Genomic DNA, 21736 nt, shown 5'->3' with positions numbered 1-21736 from the left:
AAATGTGCAATGAATATGTATGCTTCCCACTAAATGCCTGGAGAAGCCAGAGCAACCAATGTCAAATGGTAGCACGCGACAATCACAGAACACATGCAATCGTTCCCTAACACATTCACCTCTCCCTTATGACCCTTCCGTTTGCTTGTTCAGATGCTTTACTTTCTTAAACTCTCTTAACCATTAACAATTACATCGTCTTGTCTTATTTTATTAGTTTCTCTTATTGCCCTCATAATTGCCTTCATTTTAACCAGCGCTTAACCTTTCAGATGACAGCTATGTATACTAAAGTTGCTGACCCTCTTCACACAATGCTGTATTTGTAGGACCTAAGGAAAAAGTTCAGGTAAAGTGTATCATTTTTTTAAAGTTCCAGGAAAATATGGTGGGTAAGAGTCTATTCATAAGACTCTCAGTGATTTACCACACCATTTATTTAATTCTCTCTAATCTAATGGTGAAAGTCCAGCCTATTATGTCTGTATTGTTCTGAATGAGAGGGAAAATTAGCGATGTACTAAAGATTGGGTGCTGTAATAACAGCCATTCAAATAAGACCTGAGCAATTAACAGGAGGGAATTTTCCTTTTCCACAATAGGAAAAGAGATAAAATGTTACGATAGACTATAAACAACCCTTCGTATGCTGCTGCTGCTGCTGCTAAGTCGCTTCAGTCGTGTCCGACTCTGTGCGACCCCATAGACGGCAGCCCACCAGGCTCCTCTGTCCCTGGGATTCTCCAGGCAGGAGCACCGGAGTGGGTTGCCATTTCCTTCTCCAACCCTTCGTATAAATAACTTTTATTTATTAGATGTCTACTCACAGTCTTCTGTGCCTGCTTCACTCACATAGCAGATGCCTACTGACAATGGCAATGTAGGAGGTCCAGTAGGGGAGAGAAAAAACAGAAGTCATCCTTAAAAATTAAGTCTTCTCTTTCAGGAGTCTAGAATGTAATTAGTCTGCTAATTTTTAAGACTGTTAAGTTATAAGATAAAGTCATTACTATTCAAGGGCAAAAGCTAATACCCTAGCAACAGACTCTTGATTCACTAGGAAATTGCTCCCCAATCTGTTTTTATTCATTCCAGTCAAATTTAGTGCTGTGTGAGCTCCCGGCCTAAATTCAGAAATCCTGGTTTTGTATTAGATGATGGAATATAGTTTCTAACCCATAACTTTACTGCTACTCTTTAAATTTAGTTCAGAAAGCATGCCTTCTTTTTTCTCTAATGGGGCATCTGAGCAGGATTTTCACCTCTTTCTTCATTTCATAGGTAATATATCGATTCATTAATTAAAGATAGAGAAAAATAAAAGTTAAAACAACCTTTCAAAACAAATATTTGAGTGAGAGCTCCACGGACTGAGTTTTCTGGTAATGGATATTACTAGGATTGCAAGAGAAAGTCTCATTTATTGGATATTCAAGAGAAAATAAGAGCTCACTGAAGCCAGGAAGAAAACAGAAGGACTAACATTTGCAATAAATAGCTCTTATTTATTACTATGACTAAATGAAAGCACAATGAAAATCGACATTTCTCTATTTTATATTTAAGAATTAAAGATCTAGCAACGAATAAAGATAAAGGTGTAGTGTGTTTCATACGTCTAGTATTAAAAATAAAATTACCCTCATTGACAGGTGAAATTGATCTGACATTTCACAAAAGAAGGTAAATGGATTTTTAGAAATGGTTTTCTTCTCCTTATACAGTACACTTCAACTATTTAAATAATTTAAAAGTTATTTCTCATGGAAATAGAATCAATTTTCTATATGCCTGAAGCACATTAAACGAGTATTCCGAATTTCCTTCCCTCTAGCCAAATGATAAGTCAAAGTAAAAAAAACCCTGAAAGCTATTACATTGTAGAAAATACAATTTTCTCCTTGAGAAAGAATGGTTATTGGTTGCTGCTAAATTTAATGTAGGAAACACAAAGTTACTGTGGCTATGCTATGCACAGGAAAAACTCTTCTGTGGTGCTCAGCTAGCAACATTCACAGAAAGTTTAAGTTCCTGTCACATTTCAGTCCATGAGTATTTTTTCTCAATCTTTTGTAAGCCATGCCTTGATAATGCCTTTCCACTCCAACTTCCTCATAGCAGTTTTCATTTTCATTTCAAATTTTACTCACTGCAGTTAGTATTACAAGAAATAGTTATACTGAATACACTTTTTCTAAAAATTATTATCTAACCTTTTCAAAATTATCTCACTTCTACTAGTATATAGAGGGGGCTTCTCAGTAGTAAAGAACTGCTTTCCAATGCAGGAGACATAAAGAGACGCAACTTTGATGGCTGGGTCAGAAAGATCCCCTGGAGAAAGAAATGGCAACCCACTCCAGTATTCCTGCCTGGAGAATCCCATGGACAGAGGAACCTGGTGGGCTATAGTCCATAGTGTCGCAGAGTCAGACACATTGAAGCAACTTAGCATGCATGCACACCAGTACATGGAAACTTAGGGCAAATCTTCTGAAACCATTTTGAGCATCATAGGATTGAGTAAAATAAACCAGGGACTTTCAAATTCACAAATTATAATAGTTTCAAAATCATTTCAAAAGTTAAGCCATAGAGAATGTAAATAATTATATTCAATCATAGTTATCAACTCTAAACTCAAATGGTTCTAAATCAAGGTTTCTCTCTATATATTCCATCTAATTCCACCTTGTATAGTCTTTCATACTTGGGTTCGATCCCAGGGTCAGGAAGATCCCCTGGAGAAGGAAATGGCAACCCACTCCAATATTCTTACCTGGAAAATCCCATGGACAGAAGAGCCTGGTGGGCTACAGTTCATGGGGTAGCAAGAGTTGGACATGACTTAGCGACTAAACCACAATAGTCTAACATACATTTAAAAGTTTTCTTCTTGCTGAATAACTAGATCTCTCTGGTAAATCAGAAGTCTTCCCTCTCCAATCTTAACCCTCACCCTAATAATAAGCCAGTCTTATCCAGTATTACAGTAGGTCTTGGCTGACAGTTTATGTCCTTGTAATTATTTTTCTATTTGGTTTTGGTAGCAAAGAAATGATAAGCTTGCTAGATGTAAAGCAAAAAATCAAAACCAAATCTAAAAGCAAATCTGAGAAAACTCTAATTTTAAAAGAGAGAAATTTATTTTTATCTTATATGTGACATAATATTCTATATAAAATTGCTAAGAGTTATCTCATCAAAATCATGCATGTGAAAAAAAAAATCATGCATGTGATTTCCCTTTTGTCTGAAATGATGAAAGTGTTCAGAATCTTAGAAGACATCTCATCTCACCTTCCTGCAGGGCTAGAGCTACTGTCTTCATTTTCCCATTGTTCATTTTTACTTCTGGGAACTGGGGGCTGTAGCATTTCAGCGGCCAATGGGTCAGCATCATTCTCTTCTCGACCAATCCACTCGCCAATCACACGAGGTCTCAGAAGAGAAGAACTAAATGCCATGGTTTCCTGAAGAGAAGAAAAGAATTTCTGTGCTTTAGATAACATATTGCCATGAAAAGGGCGATAGGGAAATATTCTTGTCTAGATTTTAAACTGCTTCCTCAAATTAAAATGTACTTTTTTTCCCCCTTTCTTTCTGAATTGACATAAAATTTCAGTTCTTTCCATCTCTATAGATGACTTCCTCTATAGGGTTGCTGCCCACTCATGAAGACCATTTTGGTAAAGGATCCAGGAATGAAATCTTTGATTTGGGTTTCTTAGGCTGTGTGTTTGTCCTCAAGATGGAAGAGGGGGAGGATTAGCATTTGCAACACAAGGAGGAGTGTATGGGAAGGCCCAGGAAGTGAAAGAGCTTGGTGTTGTTAGAAAATGATACAAAATTTTTCAAACGTGGAAGAAATTGAGGTGGACTCAGAGAACAAAGTCCAGGAGAGATAGGGTTAGAAGGATATATTGATTCCAACTGCAAAGCATTTTGGACTTCTAGAAATCCAGGGGCTTCCCTGGTGGCTCAGACGGTAAGGAATCTGCCTGCAATGCAGGAGACCCGGGTTCAATCCCTGGGTTGGGAAGATTCGTTGGAAAAGGAAATGGCAACTCACTCCAGTATTCTTGCCTGGAGAATCTCATGAACAGAGGAGCCTGGTGGGCTACAGTTCATAGGCTCACAGAGTCAGCCACGACTGAGCGACTAACACTTAGATAAATCCAGTAGAGGTTGGAAGCAGAGCAATATCAATGACAGGCATGCTATGCTAATTTTAAAAAATGCTAACGTGATCTTTTTTCACAGACTAGGATATGATGTGACTCTTAAAATGATATTTTAAATATTTACATCATTTAATACTTTAAAATGAATACCAAAGACATGCAACTGCTAGGGATACCTCAGTGTGGAAACAAGGTAGATTACAAAGCAATACCTATTGTAAGATCTAATTTTTGTTTAAAAAATTCATATGGGTATACCTTCATGTGCCAGTTTCAGCCTACCAATAACCAACACTGTTAGTGAACCAGCCTTTGTGGTTCTTTATAAGTGCAAGATACTCTTCAGCAATAATCACCAGGCAACTTGAAAAAATAAAGGTTTATGACTCACAGAAGCATTTTTGTGTGGCTTTAGGAAGCATCACTGTGAACAAAGCTAGTGGAGGTGATGGAATTCCAGCTGAGCTATTTCAAATCCTAAAAAAATGACGCTGTGAAAGTGCTGCACTCAAAATGCCAGCAAATCTGGAAAACCCAGCAGTGGCCACAGGACTGGAAAAGGTCAGTTTTCATTCCAATCCCAAAGAAGGGCAATGCCAAAGAATGTTCAAACTACCACACGATTGCACTCATCTCACACGCTAGCAAAGTAATGCTCAAAATTCTCCAAGCCAGGCTTCAACAGTATGTGAACCGTGAACTTCCAGGTGTTCAAGCTGGATTTATTAAAGGCAGAGGAACCAGAGATCAAATTGCCAACATCCATTGCATCACAGAAAAAGCAAGAGAGTTCCAGAAAAACATCTACTTGTGTTTTACTTACTACGCCAAAGCCTTTGACTGTGTAGAACACAACAAACTAGGAAATTCTTCAAGAGATGGAATATCAGATCATCTTACCTGCCTCCTGAGAAATCTGTATGCAGGTCAAGAAGCAACAGTTGTTAGAACTGGACATGGAACAACAGACTGGTTCCAATTGCAAAAGCAGTACAAATAGGCTGTACATTGTCACCCTGCTCATTAAACTTATATGCAGAGTACATTATGTGAAATGCTGAGCTGGATGAAGCACAAGCTGGAATCAATATTGCTGGGAGAATTATCAATAACCTCAGATAAGCAGAGGACACCACCCTTATGGCAGAAAGTGAAAAAGAACCAAAGAGCCTCTTGATGAAAGTGAAAGAGGAGTGTGAAAAAGGTGGCTTAAACTCAACATTCAAAAAACTAAGATCATGTCATCTGGTCCCATCACTTCATGACAAATAGAATGGAAACAGTGACAGACTTTATTTCTGGGGGCTCCAAAATCCCTGCAGATGGTGACTGCAGCCATGAAATTAAAAGACGCTTACTCCTTGGAAGAAAAGCTATGACCAACCTAGAGAGCATATTAAAAAGCACGGCAATTACTTTGCCAACAGAGGTCTTTAGTCAAAGCTATGGTTTTTCCAGTAGTCATATATGGATGTGAGAGTTGGACCATAAAGAAAGCTGAGTGTGGAAGAATTGATGCTTTTGAACTGTGGTGTTAGAGAAGACTCTTGAGAATCCCCTGGACTGCAAGGGGATCAAACCAGTCCATCCTAAAGGAAATCAGTCCTGAATATTCATTGGAAGAACTAATGCTGAAACTGAAACTCCAATACTTTGGCCACCTGATGCAAAGAACTGACTCATTGGAAAACACTCCAATCCTGGGAAAGATTGAAGGCAGGAGGAGAAGGGGATGACAGAGGATGAGATGATTAGATGGCATCACTGACTCGATAGACATGAGTTTGAGCAAGTTCCGGGAGTTGGTGATGGACAGGGAAGCCTGGCGTGCTGCAGCCCATGGGGTCACAAAGAGTGGGACACGACTGAGCGACTGAACTGAACTGATGATCTACAGAGTCTCGAATTACACCATACACCTGGTACCACACAGAGGGAGAGCGGAAGACAGCAAGCATGGGCCTGGGTTTCTGCTTTCACTGGGGTTAATGGTGGGGGCCACGGGTTTTTATGGGCTCATTCTTCACTGGCAAATTTATAAGAGAGAGTAGAAATGTAAAGTGGGAAGAGAAAAACTAAGTGGCCAGTTGAAAAAAAATGAATCATCAGGTTATTAAAATCCACTAACACCTCTAAGACAAAGGAGCTACAGGGTGGGGGTGGGACCTGGATCTCTGAAATATGTTTATTAGTGATAGCCACCCTTGAAGTGGGCATCCTTGGCAGCTCAGTCAGTAAAGAATCTGCCTGCAATTCAGGAGACCTAGGTTTAATCCCTAGGTTGGGAAGATCCCCTGGAGAAAGAAATGGCAACCAACCCCAGTATTCTTGCCTGGGAAACTCCATGGACACCACCTTTGAGGTAGATGCCTCAGCAATCAAAGCTTAAAGTCAGGCACTTTCAATAACAAAACAACAAACAAAATCTCTCAGGGTTTCTACTATAAACCATCAATGCATCATTCATAGACTAACTCCTTCATTTATTCATTCTTTTATATTTATTATGATTCACTATGTGCCAGACACTGCTTGATTTACTTGAAAACACAATGGTAAGACCAAAATTTACTGGTTTCAACTGAATGGAGGGACTACAGGTAATTCTTAAATTCTTCTTTTGGCATTTGCATGTCTTTTTAATATTCTATGATAAATATATAGTTCTAATAAGAAAAAATATATTTTAAAATATCTTAATCTGAGAAACAGACTTATAATTTGCAATATTACAAGAGTCTCGAACAATTCCTTAAAATTTAGATCGGATCAACTCAATCTTTACAATTCCCCCAAATATTATACAAATAAAATATTAAAATATATACAATGTAGTATTAATTAATATACCAATACACACCAAAAACAACATGTGAAATATGATTTAGACATATTTAGTGAACATTTATCCAAGTGACAAGTGACAGAAAATAGTTAGATATCTTGATATTGAGTCCCAGCCTTCATGAAAATGTAGAAAATAATTTTTAGTGTTTGCATAACATAGCAACTGATCTGATATCCTTCTGTATTTATATTCCCAAAGCTAGGAAATCAAAGCTTCCAGCTGTGAAATCATGCAATCAAATTAATGACTTGCAATTACTGAAAAGGCATATTTATCTGCCACAATTTAATATCATTTGAAGTATAAGAATGAAAATTAACAGTAGTACTATTAAATGTTAAGCCTATATTTGCATTAAGAGCAAATTAAGGAAAGACATGTTTTAGGAAAAAAAATCCATAAACATATTTACAGCTTCAGAGTCAGTTTTGGCCTGTGCAGCTTTGAAATGTTAACTTACTCTTTGAATCAAATACCCAGAAAACACAAAAATCATTTGAGGTAGTTGAACTGGCAAAGGCATTAGCCTGAAGTAAAAAGGACTGAGACTATTCAAGAAATAATAAATAGCCCTTAGGGACTCCATTTTTTCTACACAAAGTCAGAGAGTTGAAGAAGTTACTCAAAGGAATCCTTTCCAGTGCTTTCTTCAGAAGTAGCCAAAAGGTTAAAAGAAAGAAAGAAAGAAACGTTCAGACGGTGAAGCCACAAGATACGGAGAACAATGGATGGGGACTCCCAGGGAATAGGACTGGGGCTTTCCTGGTGGCCCAGACAGTAAAGCATCTGTCTGCAATGCAGGAGACCCAGGTTCAATCCGGGGTTGCGTAGGTCCCCTGGAGAAGGAAATGGCAGCCCACTCCAGTATTCTTGCCTGGAAAATCCCATGGACAGCGGAGCCTGGTAGGCTACAGTCCATGAGTCAGACACGACTGAGCGACTTCACTTTCACTTTCCAATTAAGGAACACCTCCCAACACCGTGGACAGGAAGAACTAATGACATCTGTCCAGCAAGGTTTGAGAGCTGCTATGAACCAGTCACTTGTATAAACCGCTCATTACTTCCATTTTCTAACAGAAAGTATTCAGTGCGGTTATCCCAAATTAGTCTCATCACTTAATAGAAAAGAAGAAACAAAACTACTATCATTTACATATATTTCTTATATAGGAAAATCAAGAGAAATCAGAAACAAGTTACAAATTAATGAGTTTAGCAAGTTTACTGAATTTAAGATAAAACTAGAAAAATAATTTTCATTCCTATATGCCAACAAGTTTTAAAAGGTAACTTGTAAAACAGATACCATTTACAATAGTAGTCAAGAACACAAGGCACTAAGGAATAAATTTAACAAAAATCTGCATGCTCTTTTTGAATATACTATATGACTTTTTCATAAAATACTACAATATTTAATTAAATGGAAACATGCCTTGTTCATGAGTAGAAAAACTCAGAAATGTAACGATGTCAATTCTCTCATACTAATCTAAAATACAAAGCAACTCCAAACCCAATGGAGTAACAGATACAAGCAAATGGACCAGAAGAGGAAAACTGAATGTCCAGAAACAAGGTAAGTGACAGAAGCATGCACATTTATGGACAAATGATGAACTTTTCAATAAACGGTTACAAGAAATCTATTATGCACATAGGGGAAAATATGTTCCAACTTCTTACAATATTAAAAAATATTTTTCAAGTAGATTAAAGATAAAAAACAGAATTCTTAACAGAAAATAAAAAGTAATACTTTTATGATGTCAAGTAGAAAAGATTTCTTAAACAAAACATGAAGTTAATGTTAAAAATGTCTGTTGATAGAAGGCACTATTTAAAAAGTGATGACAAGCCTAAAAATTTAAGAAGGTATTTGAGACAAACAAGACCAACAAGAGTTGATGTCCAAAATACATAATAAACTCACACAAATCTAAAGAAAAAAATAAGTGGGCAATAAAAATGAGCAAAAGAGAAAAGTAGGCATTCAATCTTACTGAAAATTAAGTATTACAAGCAATAACTTAATCCATGAGAAAAAAATTTCATTAAAATACCTGATGATAGCCAGTGTTGGCAAGGATCAGGAGCAAAATACATTATTACAAACTGTTGTTGGGAGTACATACTAACAAATCTCTTTTGAGAGAAATTCTGTATTACTAATAAAGTTAAAAATGCATGTGCTGATACAGCCACTATAGAAAACAATATAGAGATTCCTTAAAAAACTAGGAATAAAACCACCATACGACCCAGAAATCCCACTACTAGGCATATACCCTGAGGAAACCAAAACTGAAAAAGACACATGTACTTCAGTGTTCACTTCAGCACAGCTAGGATATGGAAGCAATCTAGATGTCCACAGACAGATGAATGGATAAAGAAGCTGTGGTACATATATACAAAGGAATATTACTCAGCCATAAAAAGGAATGCATTTGAGTCACTTCTACTGAGGTGGATGAACCTGGAGCCTATTTCACAGAGTGAAGTAAGTCAGAAAGAGAAAGATAAATGTCGTATACTAATGCATACACATGTGTTAGGACTCTAGAAAGATGGTACTGATGAAATTATTTGCAGGGCAGCAAGGGAGAGACACATAGAGAACAGACTTATAGACACAGGGCGGGGGCAGGACGGAGAGGGTGAGGTGTGTGGAGAGAGTGACATGGAAACTTACATCACCGTATGCAAAACAGAGAGCCAATGGGAATTTGCTCTATGGCTCAGGGAACTCAAACACGGGCTCTGTGACCATCTACAGGTATGCGCTGGGGAGGGAGATGGGAGGGAGGGGACACATGGATACCTATGGCTGATTCACGCTGATGTTTGGCAAAAGCCAACACAACTCTGTAAAGCAATTATCCTTCAACAACACATTTAAAAAATGCATGTGCAATACTGCAAGATTAACTGAAGTTCAATTAGTTGTGTTTTTCCCTTTTAGTTCAGATACATTTTTATTCCTTAATTACAACATCTCCTATCTCTCTCCTGATTCTCAACTGATCATGTTGCTTATCTCAATGAGAAAATGAAAGCAACCAGCAGAGGATTTGTTCATTTTCTCATCACCAAACCCATCAGCTACTAACATTCTTGTCTTCACCTACAAAAGGTGAACTGTCATTTCTTCTCCAAGGTCTGGCATATATTAATAGAAAACATTTGATATACATTTGCAGAGTGAATAAAAGAATGACAAAATTAAGGTAATGTATGATTCAATGTTTCAATAATGCATTACCAACATTATTAGTCATTAGGACAATGTAACTCAAAACTATAGTAAAATAATATTGATACTTTACACCAGGAGGACGGCTATAATTTAAGATAAATAACAAGTGTCAGCAAGAATATGGAGAAATTTGAACCTTAATACTTGCTGCTGGAACGTAAAATGGTACTGCCACTATGCGAAACAGTTTGATGATTCCTCAAAAAGTTAAACACAGAGTGAGATATGTTTTAGCATTTTCATTCCCTACATATACAAGAGAAATTTTAAAAACATCCACACAAAACTTGTGCATGAATGTTCCTACAAACATCCTTCTTAATGGCTGACAAGTAGAAACAACTCAAATGTCCACAAATTGATGAATGAATAAACAAAATGTGGTATATCTATTGGGCTTCTCCCATGGCTCAGAGGTAAAGAATCCATCTGTAACAGAGGAGACCCAAGAGATTCAGGTTCAATCCCTGAGTCAGGAAGATCCCCTTGGGGAGGACATGGCAACCCACTCCACTGTTCTTTTCTGAAAAATCCCATGGACAGAGGAGCCTGGCAGGCTACAATCCAAAGGGTCGCAAAGAGTTGGACAGGACTGAGTGACTGAGCACCCACCCATAGTATATTTATACCACAAAATATTTTTCAGCAATAAAAATAAGTGAAGTACTTATATATGCCATACCATTAATGAAGCTTGAAAACATTATGCTAAGTGAAAGAAGATAGTGAAAAAAGATCACATATTTTATGACTGCATTTGTATGAAACTTCTAGTATGGCAAATCTAAAAAGACAAAGAAAATTAGCGGTTGTCTTAGGATGAGGGAATAGGAGGAATGGGGAGCAGACATGGAGTTTCTTGGGATGATGAAAATGTTCTAAACTTAAGTTGTAGTAGGGGTCCGTCTGCCAATGCAGGAGATACAAGAGGCATAGGTCAGCAAGATCCCCTGGAGTACGAAATGGCAACCCACTCCAGTATTCTTTCCTGAAAAATCACATGGCCAGAGAAGCCTGGAGAGCTCCAGTCCCTGGGGTTACAAAAGAGTTGGACATGACTTACCGACTAAATACTAAAAACAAAATGGTTACACAACTTTTTGAATATACTAAAACCCACTAAACTATACATTTTAAAGGGGGGGATTTTATGTGAATTTTCTCTCAATAAAGTTGTTCAAATAATGAATTAAACTCACTTTCAGATTCTCCTCTTAAAGCAGAGTACATGGTGCATACTGCAAGGGACAAGCATGGATTTAGAATCAGATAGATGAAGAATCAATACTAATTCTGAGACTTTCAGCAAATCACTTAATCATACTAGCTTCAGGTTCCTTATCTGTAAGCCAAGAAAAGCATAACCACTTCGTCAGACTGATACAAGAACTAAATTTAATAACATATCAAAAACACCGAGCATACCTGCTAATGTTAACAGGTGCTCAATATTATCTTTCCTTTCCGTTGCTATCTTCTGCACCCTCCTACTGGAGAACGCAATGGCACCCCACTCCAGTCCTCTTGCCTGGAAAATCCCATGGACAGAGGAGCCTGGTGGGCTGCGGTCCATGGGGTCGCTAAGAGTCGGACACGACTGAGTGACTTCACTTTCACTTTTCACTCTCATGCATTGGAGAAGGACATGGCAACCCACTCCAGTGTTCTTGCCTGGAGAGTCCCAGGGGCGGGGGAGCCTGGTGGGCTGCCGTCTATGGGGTCACACAGAGTCGGACACGACTGAAGCGACTTAGCAGCAGCAGCAGCACCACCCTCCTACCCATGATCTAAAGTTTTTACTCTTTATTCTGAAATTTTTCACACTAATACAAAAGTATAAGGAAAAGTAAAACAAACTCCTTTGTATCCATACACATTTTCCTCAATTATCAACTCATGAGGAAACTCACTTTACCCTCATCTCTACCCACATCCCTTCCATATCACCCGTTTTTTGCTCAAATCACTTTGAAGAAAATCCCATTCACCAGACATCACATCATTTGCAAATAGTTCAGTATGTAATCTCTAAAAAGTAAGAGTGCTTTACTGTAAACAAATACCATTATCATACCTAAACACAAAGTGAGAATGTTTTAATATCAAATATCTATTTAGCGATCAAATGTCCCTGATTATCTCAGTTTGTTTGTGCAAGTCAGACTCTAAGCAAGACTCGGTATGCTGCAATTGATCAACAGTCTTTTATGTCTCTTTTAATCTCTCTATTCTCTTCCTCTGTCTCATTTTCTCTCTTGTAATTTTGTCATTGCCGTTACTGTTCAGAAACCTGAGTTGTTTGTCCTTTGAGTTTTCCACAGTCTGGATTTTCCCCTTCGCCCCCCTGTGATGTGGTTTAAAACGTTCCTGTGCCCTTTGTAATTTCTGTAAATTAGCAGTTAGCTCGGGATAAAGTTGTTTAGCTGTGGTTTTTGTTTTTGCCAATACTTCTTCAGAGAGAATGGTTAGTTTTATCTGGAGGCACATAAGACTGTCTTCTCTAACGCTTTGGGCAGCATTGGTAATTACTGCTTAGATCCATTAATTCAATAGGCATTGCCAAATGGTGATTGTCTAATTTTACAATTCCATAATCACTTATTGGCTGGAATACTTCTGTAAACAGAAACTTCCTGTCATCAAATATTAGGTTATTCTGAAGTATGATTTATATAAAAAGGAGGATGAAAAATCTGATTCTTTTCCTTGACTTCTACCAGTTTTTAAAAACAATAACTTTGGTCCCCTGTGCATATGCCTGAGTGCTTAGTCATAACCAACTCTTTACGACCCTTTGAACTGTAGCCCTCCAGGCTCCTCTCTCCATGGGATTCTCCAGGCAAGAACACTGGAGTGGGTTGCCATGCCCTCCTCCAGGGGATCTACCCAACCCAGGGATCAAACCATGTCTCCTGCAGGTTTAACCTACTAAAGCCTGCTGGTTTAACTTACTAAACATGAATAATTTTTTGGATAAACATATGTATCTTAAAGTATTAGGTATAATTCATAACACTGCAATTATTATTCTTATTCATGTTCAAATTTTCTCAACTCTTTCCAGTAGAAGACTATTGAAGCTGGCTCCTGAGTCTGACACAACCCTAGTGATCTTTCATAGTTCTTGCCTTCTGGCATGATAAGGCATTTTAGGCTCACTTTGTAAATACCATCTGCTCTTAACCTAGAATCAACCATTATTCCAAGAGACTTTGATTCTTTTTAGTTGAAAATGTGTTTTAAGACTAGACTCTGCATACTTGGGGTACTCGCTGTTTTGGTGTTGGTACTAGTGGACAGCTCTAAGAAATGTCCATGTTTTAAACTTAAATAATTCAGCCTTACAGAAAAGTTGAGAAAAAAGGCAGAATTCCTGGGCTCTAGCTATGTTTACTGCCTGTAGATATTCTACTTTTGTTTTTAAAATAAAAAAAAAAACATTATGAATTCATAATGTTATTTTTCATTCAAAGCCTGATATAGGATTTTCACTAAACTTATTGATCTTATATTTGCATTTCCTTTCCCCTATGCCAAATATTCTGGCTCTTAAGGATATCAAGATAATTAACTCTTTCCTATATCACACAAAGCACACACAACAGCCTCTCTATAATAATACCAAAACTGTCATTAACAACACAGTCATTAAAAACAGGTTAAGATGTTGTTTCCTCTGTCCTTTGGGTAGATTCCACCAGAGAAAAATCAAATCACTAGTTTACAAAGACTTGGAGTAATTCACCTGAGTGTGTTTTGCGATACTGTTTGGGCTCATCAGTTAGAAATCACTGTTTTAAGAGTAAACCATGTTCCAGAAATAATATATATAATATATTTAAATGGTTCCAAAGTCTCATACACACAAAGTTCGAAGAAGTCAAGATTCTATCCCTACCCTCTACTGTCTACCCGCTTCACTCTCATTTTCTATTGCTTCCTTTCTCCCATTGGTAACATTTAAAAAGTAATTGTGTGTGTGTTTTACAATAATGGCATGTTCTGCCATTGTTATTTTGGCTTTAAAATAAGTAAATACATATCCACAGTTGAATTACACTTACTTCGATATATGGTAGCACACTATAAACACATTTCTCCTTGCCTTTTTTATTCAACAGTATATCCTGGGGATTGTTCTGTGTATCTATCGAGATATTCCTTCATTTTTATAGCTATACAGTACTCTATAGTAGATGTACTATAATTTATCCCTTACTCTTCTTTTAATGAACATTTAGTTATTTCAACTCTTTTTCTATTACAATAGCACAACAATGAAGAGTCACCCACATTGGTCTTTCTATAGCTTTGCCAGTGTCTCCTTGGAATAGACTTCTAGAAGTAGGATCATTTGATCAAATGATAACTGTGCATATATAGTTTTTTATACACTGAAAACCTGAGCTTGAAGGATAGAAAACAGCTGGAGAAAGGGGAGGAGATGACAATCAGCAGAAATGTAGAAATATATAAAATACATGATTTCAAAATACTAGAGCCTGACTGCCATACAGTATTCCTTTTTCAGCACAGCTCAGACTCTGAATAGAGAAAAAAAAGGAAAATAAAGCAGAAGATACAGATTTGAATGACAAAATAGTCTGTTCATTCTAGTCTTAGGAAGTTGGACTTAAGCTGTTAAATAGCAGGGAGTCACTGAAATTTTTTTTAGCAGGACTCCCTAGGTAGGGTTCCCTAAAACCAGATAAGCAAGGTGACTTACTAATGGGGGTCTCGTAAGTGAAGCTTGTAAGACAGTGAAAGAAGCAGAAGATGGGACGAAGCTAAGCAAAACTAAGCATTCAGTGCACTCAGCTAAAGTTTATTCTCAGGCTGATCCCACAGAAAGCTCTGTAATGTAAATGAAAACTCGGAGCCTCATTTTGGTTAGACATTGGTGACGCCAATCCAAGCATGTCTGGGCAGGATGGCCCCCAATGAGTTGAAACAATTCTCTGGAGACGGGTGAGTCCACAAACACCCAACTTTCACCGGAGTTGAAGGATGGGTCATACTGCCCTGCTGCTGCTGCTGAGTCACTTCAGTCGTGTCTGATGCTGTGCGACCCCATAGATGGCAGCCCACCAGGCTCCCCCGTCCCTGGGATTCTCCAGGCCAAAACCCTGCAGTGGGTTGCCATTTCCTTCTCCAAGGCATGAAAGTGAAACGTGAAAGTAAAGTCGCTCAGTCGTGCCCGACTCTTCGCGGCCCCATGGACCGCAGCCCACCAGGCTCCTCTGTTTATGGGATTTTCCAGGCAAGAGTACTGGAGTAGGTTCATACTGCCCTACCAAAGGGTAACTGAGAAGGCATCAGCCAAGTGTACTCTATGGCATTTTGAAGGGTGAATTAGAATGGTAGGAGCCTAAAGAATTAGATAAAGATATGAAAGGTATCTTTCATATAGATAAACAAGGCTGAGCACTGAAGAATTGATGATTTCAAACTGTGGTGCTGGAGAAGACTCTTTAAAGTGCCTTGGACAGCAAGGAGATCAAACCAGTCAATCCTAAAGGAAATCAACCCTGAATATTCACTGGAAGGACTGATGCTGAAGCTGAAGCTCCAATACTTTGGCCACCTGATGCAAAGAACTGACTCACTGGAAAAGACCCTAATGCGGGAAAAGACTGAAGGCAGGAGGAGAAGGGGGCAACAGAGAATGAGATGGTTGGATGGCATCACCAACTCAATGGACATGAGTTTAAGCAAACTCCAGGCGACAGTGAAGGACAGGGAAGCCTGGCATGCTGCAGTCCATGGAGGCATAAAGAGTCGGACACAATTGAGTGACTGAGCAACAACATAAAATCTGAACTTGGATGGTGGCCAGGTAAGCAAAATAATGGTTTCCCAAAGATGCCCACACACTAATCCTCAAAACTGTGGACCCAGACTAATCACAGGATTCCAGAAAAGCGAATAGCTTTTCCTAGATGCAGTTAGAGAGAGATGAGACGTTGCTAGTTTTAAAGATGTAGAAAAGGGATCACATACCAGGAATGTTGCAGCCTTTAGAAGCTGGAAAAGACAAGGTAACAGATTTTCCCTAGAACTTCAGGAAAGAATAAAGCCCTGTTACACCTAATTTTAGCCCAGGAAGACTCATGTTTACCCTCTAAACTAAAGAATTGTAGGATAATAAATTTGTATTATTTCAATTTGTTACAACAGCAATAGAAAACCAATACAGTGACTACGAAAAGAGAAGGGAAAGACTAATAAATAAGACCTTTATTTTTTTAAAGGTCTTAAAAATATTAGCTTCTGTTTTATTTTTATATTTTAAGTAAAATTAATAACTCTTATAACCTTCATCAGAATTCATGAACTAAATTTAAAAGTCATAGAAAAAATAATTTCATGAAATTATAATTGAGTTAGAACATGATAGTAAAAGATCAGTATTTTATAAAAGTTAAGAAAAATAGACCTTTAGTGAACCCCCCAAAATTTTAATGGTAGATTGCAAGGAAGAATATGTATTGATTTCTATTACTATATTAAAGAAATAGGTGCTAGCTCAACACATGGTGAGCCTTCTTTTTTTTTTTTAGCCTTTTTTTTGACTACTGTTTTATACCTGCCTGAGATTCACATTTTCTTATAGAGAAAAATGCAGGACTGTGAGTTTCATGGCCAGCAGAGGGCGCCATAAGGCAGGCACTCGCTCGCTTGCTCACTCTCTCGCTCCTTCTCTCTGTCTCTCTCTTTCTCATCCAGGGGTTTTTTCCTAGCCAAACAAAGCATCCTGGCTTTGGTCCTGTAAGCCTGTGCGTCCTCTGTATGACCTCGTACTCCTAAATATCAGGTGTGAAAGTAAGAGCAATATTTTTGCATTGACATAATTTTTTTTCAATAAAAGCTTATTTATGATAATTGTTGGCATCTTCCTCAATAAAAATGAAAAATAATAAAATTTCCATGAAGTCTTCAACAACAGGAACATTAGGTAAGTAGTAAAAATGTGCAGTGTTATGCAACTTATTCAAATGGAAACTCTCCCAAGCTAGTGCTTTGAAGAGAGGTGAGAGGATGGGGGGGATGCATCCTGAGGAGGATATTTAAATAAGTGTCAACACTTCCACAATTTTATCCGGTGAGGCCAAAATCCATTTTCAGTTCAAAGAATAATTAGTATGTTCTTTAGCTCACCAAAGATAGTTAACATAGAAAGCAACCAGGCTGCAAGTCAGAGTGCCCAGGGAAAAAAGGGAAGGACAAAGTCCAAGCAATCATTCAAGCTAATTCAGGGTTCAGGCAGCCACGGCTTTGTAGAACATACTGGAGGGAGCAAATGAACCCAGAAATAGTGATAATTATGTCTTTGTACTTAGAATGAACACAAAAATAAATACAAGATAGAGATTATTAAGTTTCTATAAATTATAAGCTAAGTCACCGTATAAGATGGAGGAGACCCACTGGAGCAAATAACAGTGATGGACAGAGGGGGACTAGAAAAGCAGGACAAAGCCAGGAGACCTCACCTGTTACTTATTCTATTTGCTATGGTGATCAAACCAGTCAATCCTCAAGGAAATCAGCCCTGAATATTCACTGGAAGGACTGACTGGGAAGTTGAAGCTTCAATACTTTGGCCACCTGATGCAAAAAGCCAGCTCACTGAAAAAGTCCCTGATGTTACAAAAGATTGAGGGCAGGAGGAGAAGGGGTTGACAGATGATAAAAATGGTTAGATGACATCATCAACTCAATGGACATGAGTATGAGCAAACTCTGGGAGATAGTGAAAGGCAGGGAAGCCTGGTGTGCTGCAGTCCATGGGGTCGCAAGGAGTCAGACGTGACTTGGCAACTTGAACGACAACAATGGCACAGTCAAGACCGAGTTTTGCAGAGTTAGTACAGACTGAAATTTTAACGATTTTAAAATATTATGACGGTTTATCATATGTGAAATAGATCGCCAGTCCAGGTTCGATGCATAAGACAGGGCACTCAAGGCCAGTGCACTGGGATGACCCAGGGGATGGGATGGGGAAGGAGGTGGGAGGGGGGTTCAGGATCGGGGACACATGTACACCCATGGCTGATTCACGTCAATGTATGGCAAAAACCACTACAATACTGTAAAGTAATTAGCCTCCAATTAAAATAAATTTGTTAATTAAAAAATATTATGATTATTTATCAAAGTAAATCCATATTTAAAAGTACATTCACAAATTCATTTATTTAGAGAATCAGAAATATACTTTTGGTACCAAACTCAAAAGGTATAGTCTTACTTGAAATAGAAGGATACTAACTTCATTGCTTTTGTAAATTATAATTATTAACTTATAGTTTATTATTGTAAGATGTCATGATTTATATGATCCCATTTTTTTACTGTACTTTCTATCACTTTCTTTCTACCTACACATTTAGCTACCAAGCCAAACTTCAATATGTTTTCTGATTAGAGAGACATCTGGACCAATGTTCACCAAATATTTTTGACTATTTTGAAGTACTTCTCTTTTTTATAATCTGATGTCAGATTTTTTGGAAGCCAAAATAACATACTATAAGACAGTGCAGAAGCAGATATAAAAATCCAGACATTAAGCCAGACATTAAAGAGATTTTCAAAAATGTAAACAATATCACTTTCTCACAGATATCTTGTTTTGGAAAACAAAGCATTTTTCATAAAAAGGTTATTTTTGTTAATGTATGGTTTATCACTGCTATTTTTAATGAATATATGTAAAAATTTTTATCAATTTTAACTTCTAACATGACAAATATTGGTAAATAAAACCTATACAAATTAAAGCTTTTAAAGTACTCTACATAATTTTGGGGAGTGTAAAGGGGTTCTAAGATTAAAAAAATGAGAACTTCTATTTCAATGATGCCTAAATGCATAACTTCAAATCAAACCTCTGTCATGAGCAACAACTCATATAAATATGTTACATAGACAAAGTAAACAATCCAAAAGAGAAATCTTGATGCTATCTCAACCTGCAAAATTGCTGTTTCCCCAGGTTTTCTAATTTTGCTAAATGGCACCAAAATGTCCCTACTTGCTCATCTCCCAAACCTAGGACTCACCATTGACTGATTTCTTCTACAACTGAACTACTAGCAAGTTCCATTGATACTACTGTTAAAATATATTCCTAGTCACATCACGTTTCACCACCTTCACAACTATCACCCAGTGCAAGGGGAATATTCCCTTGGCATCTTGGAATTAAAAAAAAAAAAAAAAATCTTAGTAAAGTTTCCAAAGGATAGTTCTATCTCATCATCATATAGACACAGGCAGAACCCAAACAGTTTATAGAATATTAGTTTTCATTATTAGTATAGTGATTCAGTGACTACAGTGATTCAGTTTTGTCTAACTAAATTCTAAAACTCTCAACTCAGAAGAACAGGTGATATCATATATTTCATGCAATAACTTTCATAAAAGCATATAACTTTGAAAGTTTTCAAATGTTAGCACCTAAATAAATTAAATTTAAACACTTTATGTTTCCGAAACTCTTTCATTTAGACAGTGGATTAAAATGTAAGTTCTATATTTTATTCTCACTAGATGGATAGTTCAACGTACCTTATCGAGTTCATCTGAAATTGCAATACCTGGGAATCAAGAGAGACAAAAAAGTTTTAGAAGTAATCCTAAATAACCCAGTCTTAAAAACAAAAGTTCTATTTGTAGAACTAGTATATTTTCCATGCTATTTTTTTCTTGTTAAGGGTACTTCAAAATAATGTGGTACTTTCTTTCTACTGATGAAAACAAATTAGGAATTTAAGACAACTATAATAGCTGCTAAAACAATGGAAATGATGCAACAAAAAACAAGTAACATACTGCTTGTTAAATGCAGAACAAACTTGCAAAGACGACTGTAGAGAAATTGTCTTTATGTGGTAATGACAATCAAGTGCAGCTTAGCTTGTTACAACAGTGTTCTTTTCTAAGAACTGATTCAGATTCCTAGAGTGGTTAAAAAATTAAGGCAGAAAGATGGTTGAAGATCATGTATTTTAATTCCCTTATTTTCCAGATGAGGACACAGACAGGGGAACTTAAAGTATTGTGTTACATGTTCCCTGAGATCAATAGCTTCTTGGGGCCAATGGATCAAGATTCCTCCTCACAAGCTCCCCTTCTATCCACACACTCCTTAGTCCAATTTTTGTCTCTATTATTCTTCCAAAATTGTTCTAAGCTAGTAACATAAAAGTTTTAGTCCTTAATTTATTTCTCTGTGATGACAGACTCTGTTAACTCCAGTCTCTTCTTGAAATGCATCCCTACGTTTTCTATTCTCCTTTGTCTCCTTCACAAAGATCTTCTTCTTTGGGGGGTGGGTAGTGAGTCCTTTCCTGAAAGGCCAAGGGTACTCTTCCCCTTGCCTTGGCCCTGCAAAAAGAGTCTCTTCACTCATTTTTTTTAGAAAGTTACCAGTTGATCTTAAAAATTTTTTTCATAGCTCAGACTTATGAATCCATTATTCATATAGACAGCAGTAATACTTCACCTACCTAGAGTGTAGCCGAGAACTAGCAAATAAGTCAAAAGGCCTTAATGGCCTTGTATTATCAAAATGCATGTCACACAGAACTTAAGCCTCACTCAAGAGCTAGTCCCTGCATCCTCTGACCACCGTCCATTTTAGCAGGTATCAGGAGCTTTTGCAGGGCCAAGAAATTTTACCAGTGGAAAACGAAGATGAAGAAAATGGTTGCTATGAAGACAGGTTAAAGACAAAGAATGATAAAGGCTTCTTGTGAATTCTTTCAAATAATTTTATCAGCATATATAAGTATACATACAAATGCTTTATGCTGCTCTATGCACATATAAAACAAAATTGGAGGCACACACACTATTTTGTTATCTGTTTTGTGTATAAAACATATTTTTATATTAGTAAGTATTTTCTACAGTATCATTTTTAAAGAGTATAAAGTAGACCATTAAAATAAATTGCTTTAAAAAGTTTAAAAAAAATAAAGTATACCATTGTATGAATGTGTCATGATTTATCCATTTTTCTTTCTCTAATAAAAGATACTTAATTTACAACTTTTCCTATTAACACTCCCATGGCAGGAAACAATGGAAACTTAGCTTGGACATGGCTACACACAATGAATATGTTTCCTATCCATTTTTTTTTTTTTTACCAACTTATCCGCCACTTCAGACAGTTAGATTTTCTGAAGTACTTTCCATCCTTGATTTTTCTAAAACATTCTATCTCGATTTTCATCTTATCTCTCTGAAAACTCTTTTTCAGTGTTCTCAGCTAAAGGTTGAGATGTATGTGCCAGGTGGGTGGGCTCTTTTTCACTGTATACTAAAGATTCCCATATCTGTATCATGCAAAGGCTGTTCACCTCACACTCCCACAGAAATGTCTGAAGACTAGATAAATAAATGAACAAACAACTGCCACAATAT

The 21736-nt window shown here is 37.2% G+C and overlaps 1 protein-coding gene across 5 annotated transcripts in view; it reads right to left on the bottom strand.

Annotated features, from left to right (window-relative positions):
• The window catches only part of C21H8orf34 (chromosome 21 C8orf34 homolog), a 340111-nt gene that overhangs the window by 220319 nt on the left and 98056 nt on the right, over positions 1-21736 (bottom strand). For all 5 annotated transcript variants that reach the window (XM_043880336.1, XM_043880338.1, XM_043880337.1 and 2 more), the window contains 2 exons: positions 19874-19902; positions 3301-3473 (listed from right to left, as the gene is read on the bottom strand). In XM_043880336.1, the coding sequence (XP_043736271.1) occupies positions 3301-3473; positions 19874-19902 (202 nt within the window). The remainder of the gene's footprint in view (positions 1-3300; positions 3474-19873; positions 19903-21736) is intronic.

This window comes from Cervus elaphus, chromosome 21, assembly GCF_910594005.1.
Source record: "Cervus elaphus chromosome 21, mCerEla1.1, whole genome shotgun sequence".
NCBI lineage: Eukaryota > Metazoa > Chordata > Mammalia > Artiodactyla > Cervidae > Cervus > Cervus elaphus.
This window is presented reverse-complemented; position numbering and strand designations above follow the sequence as displayed.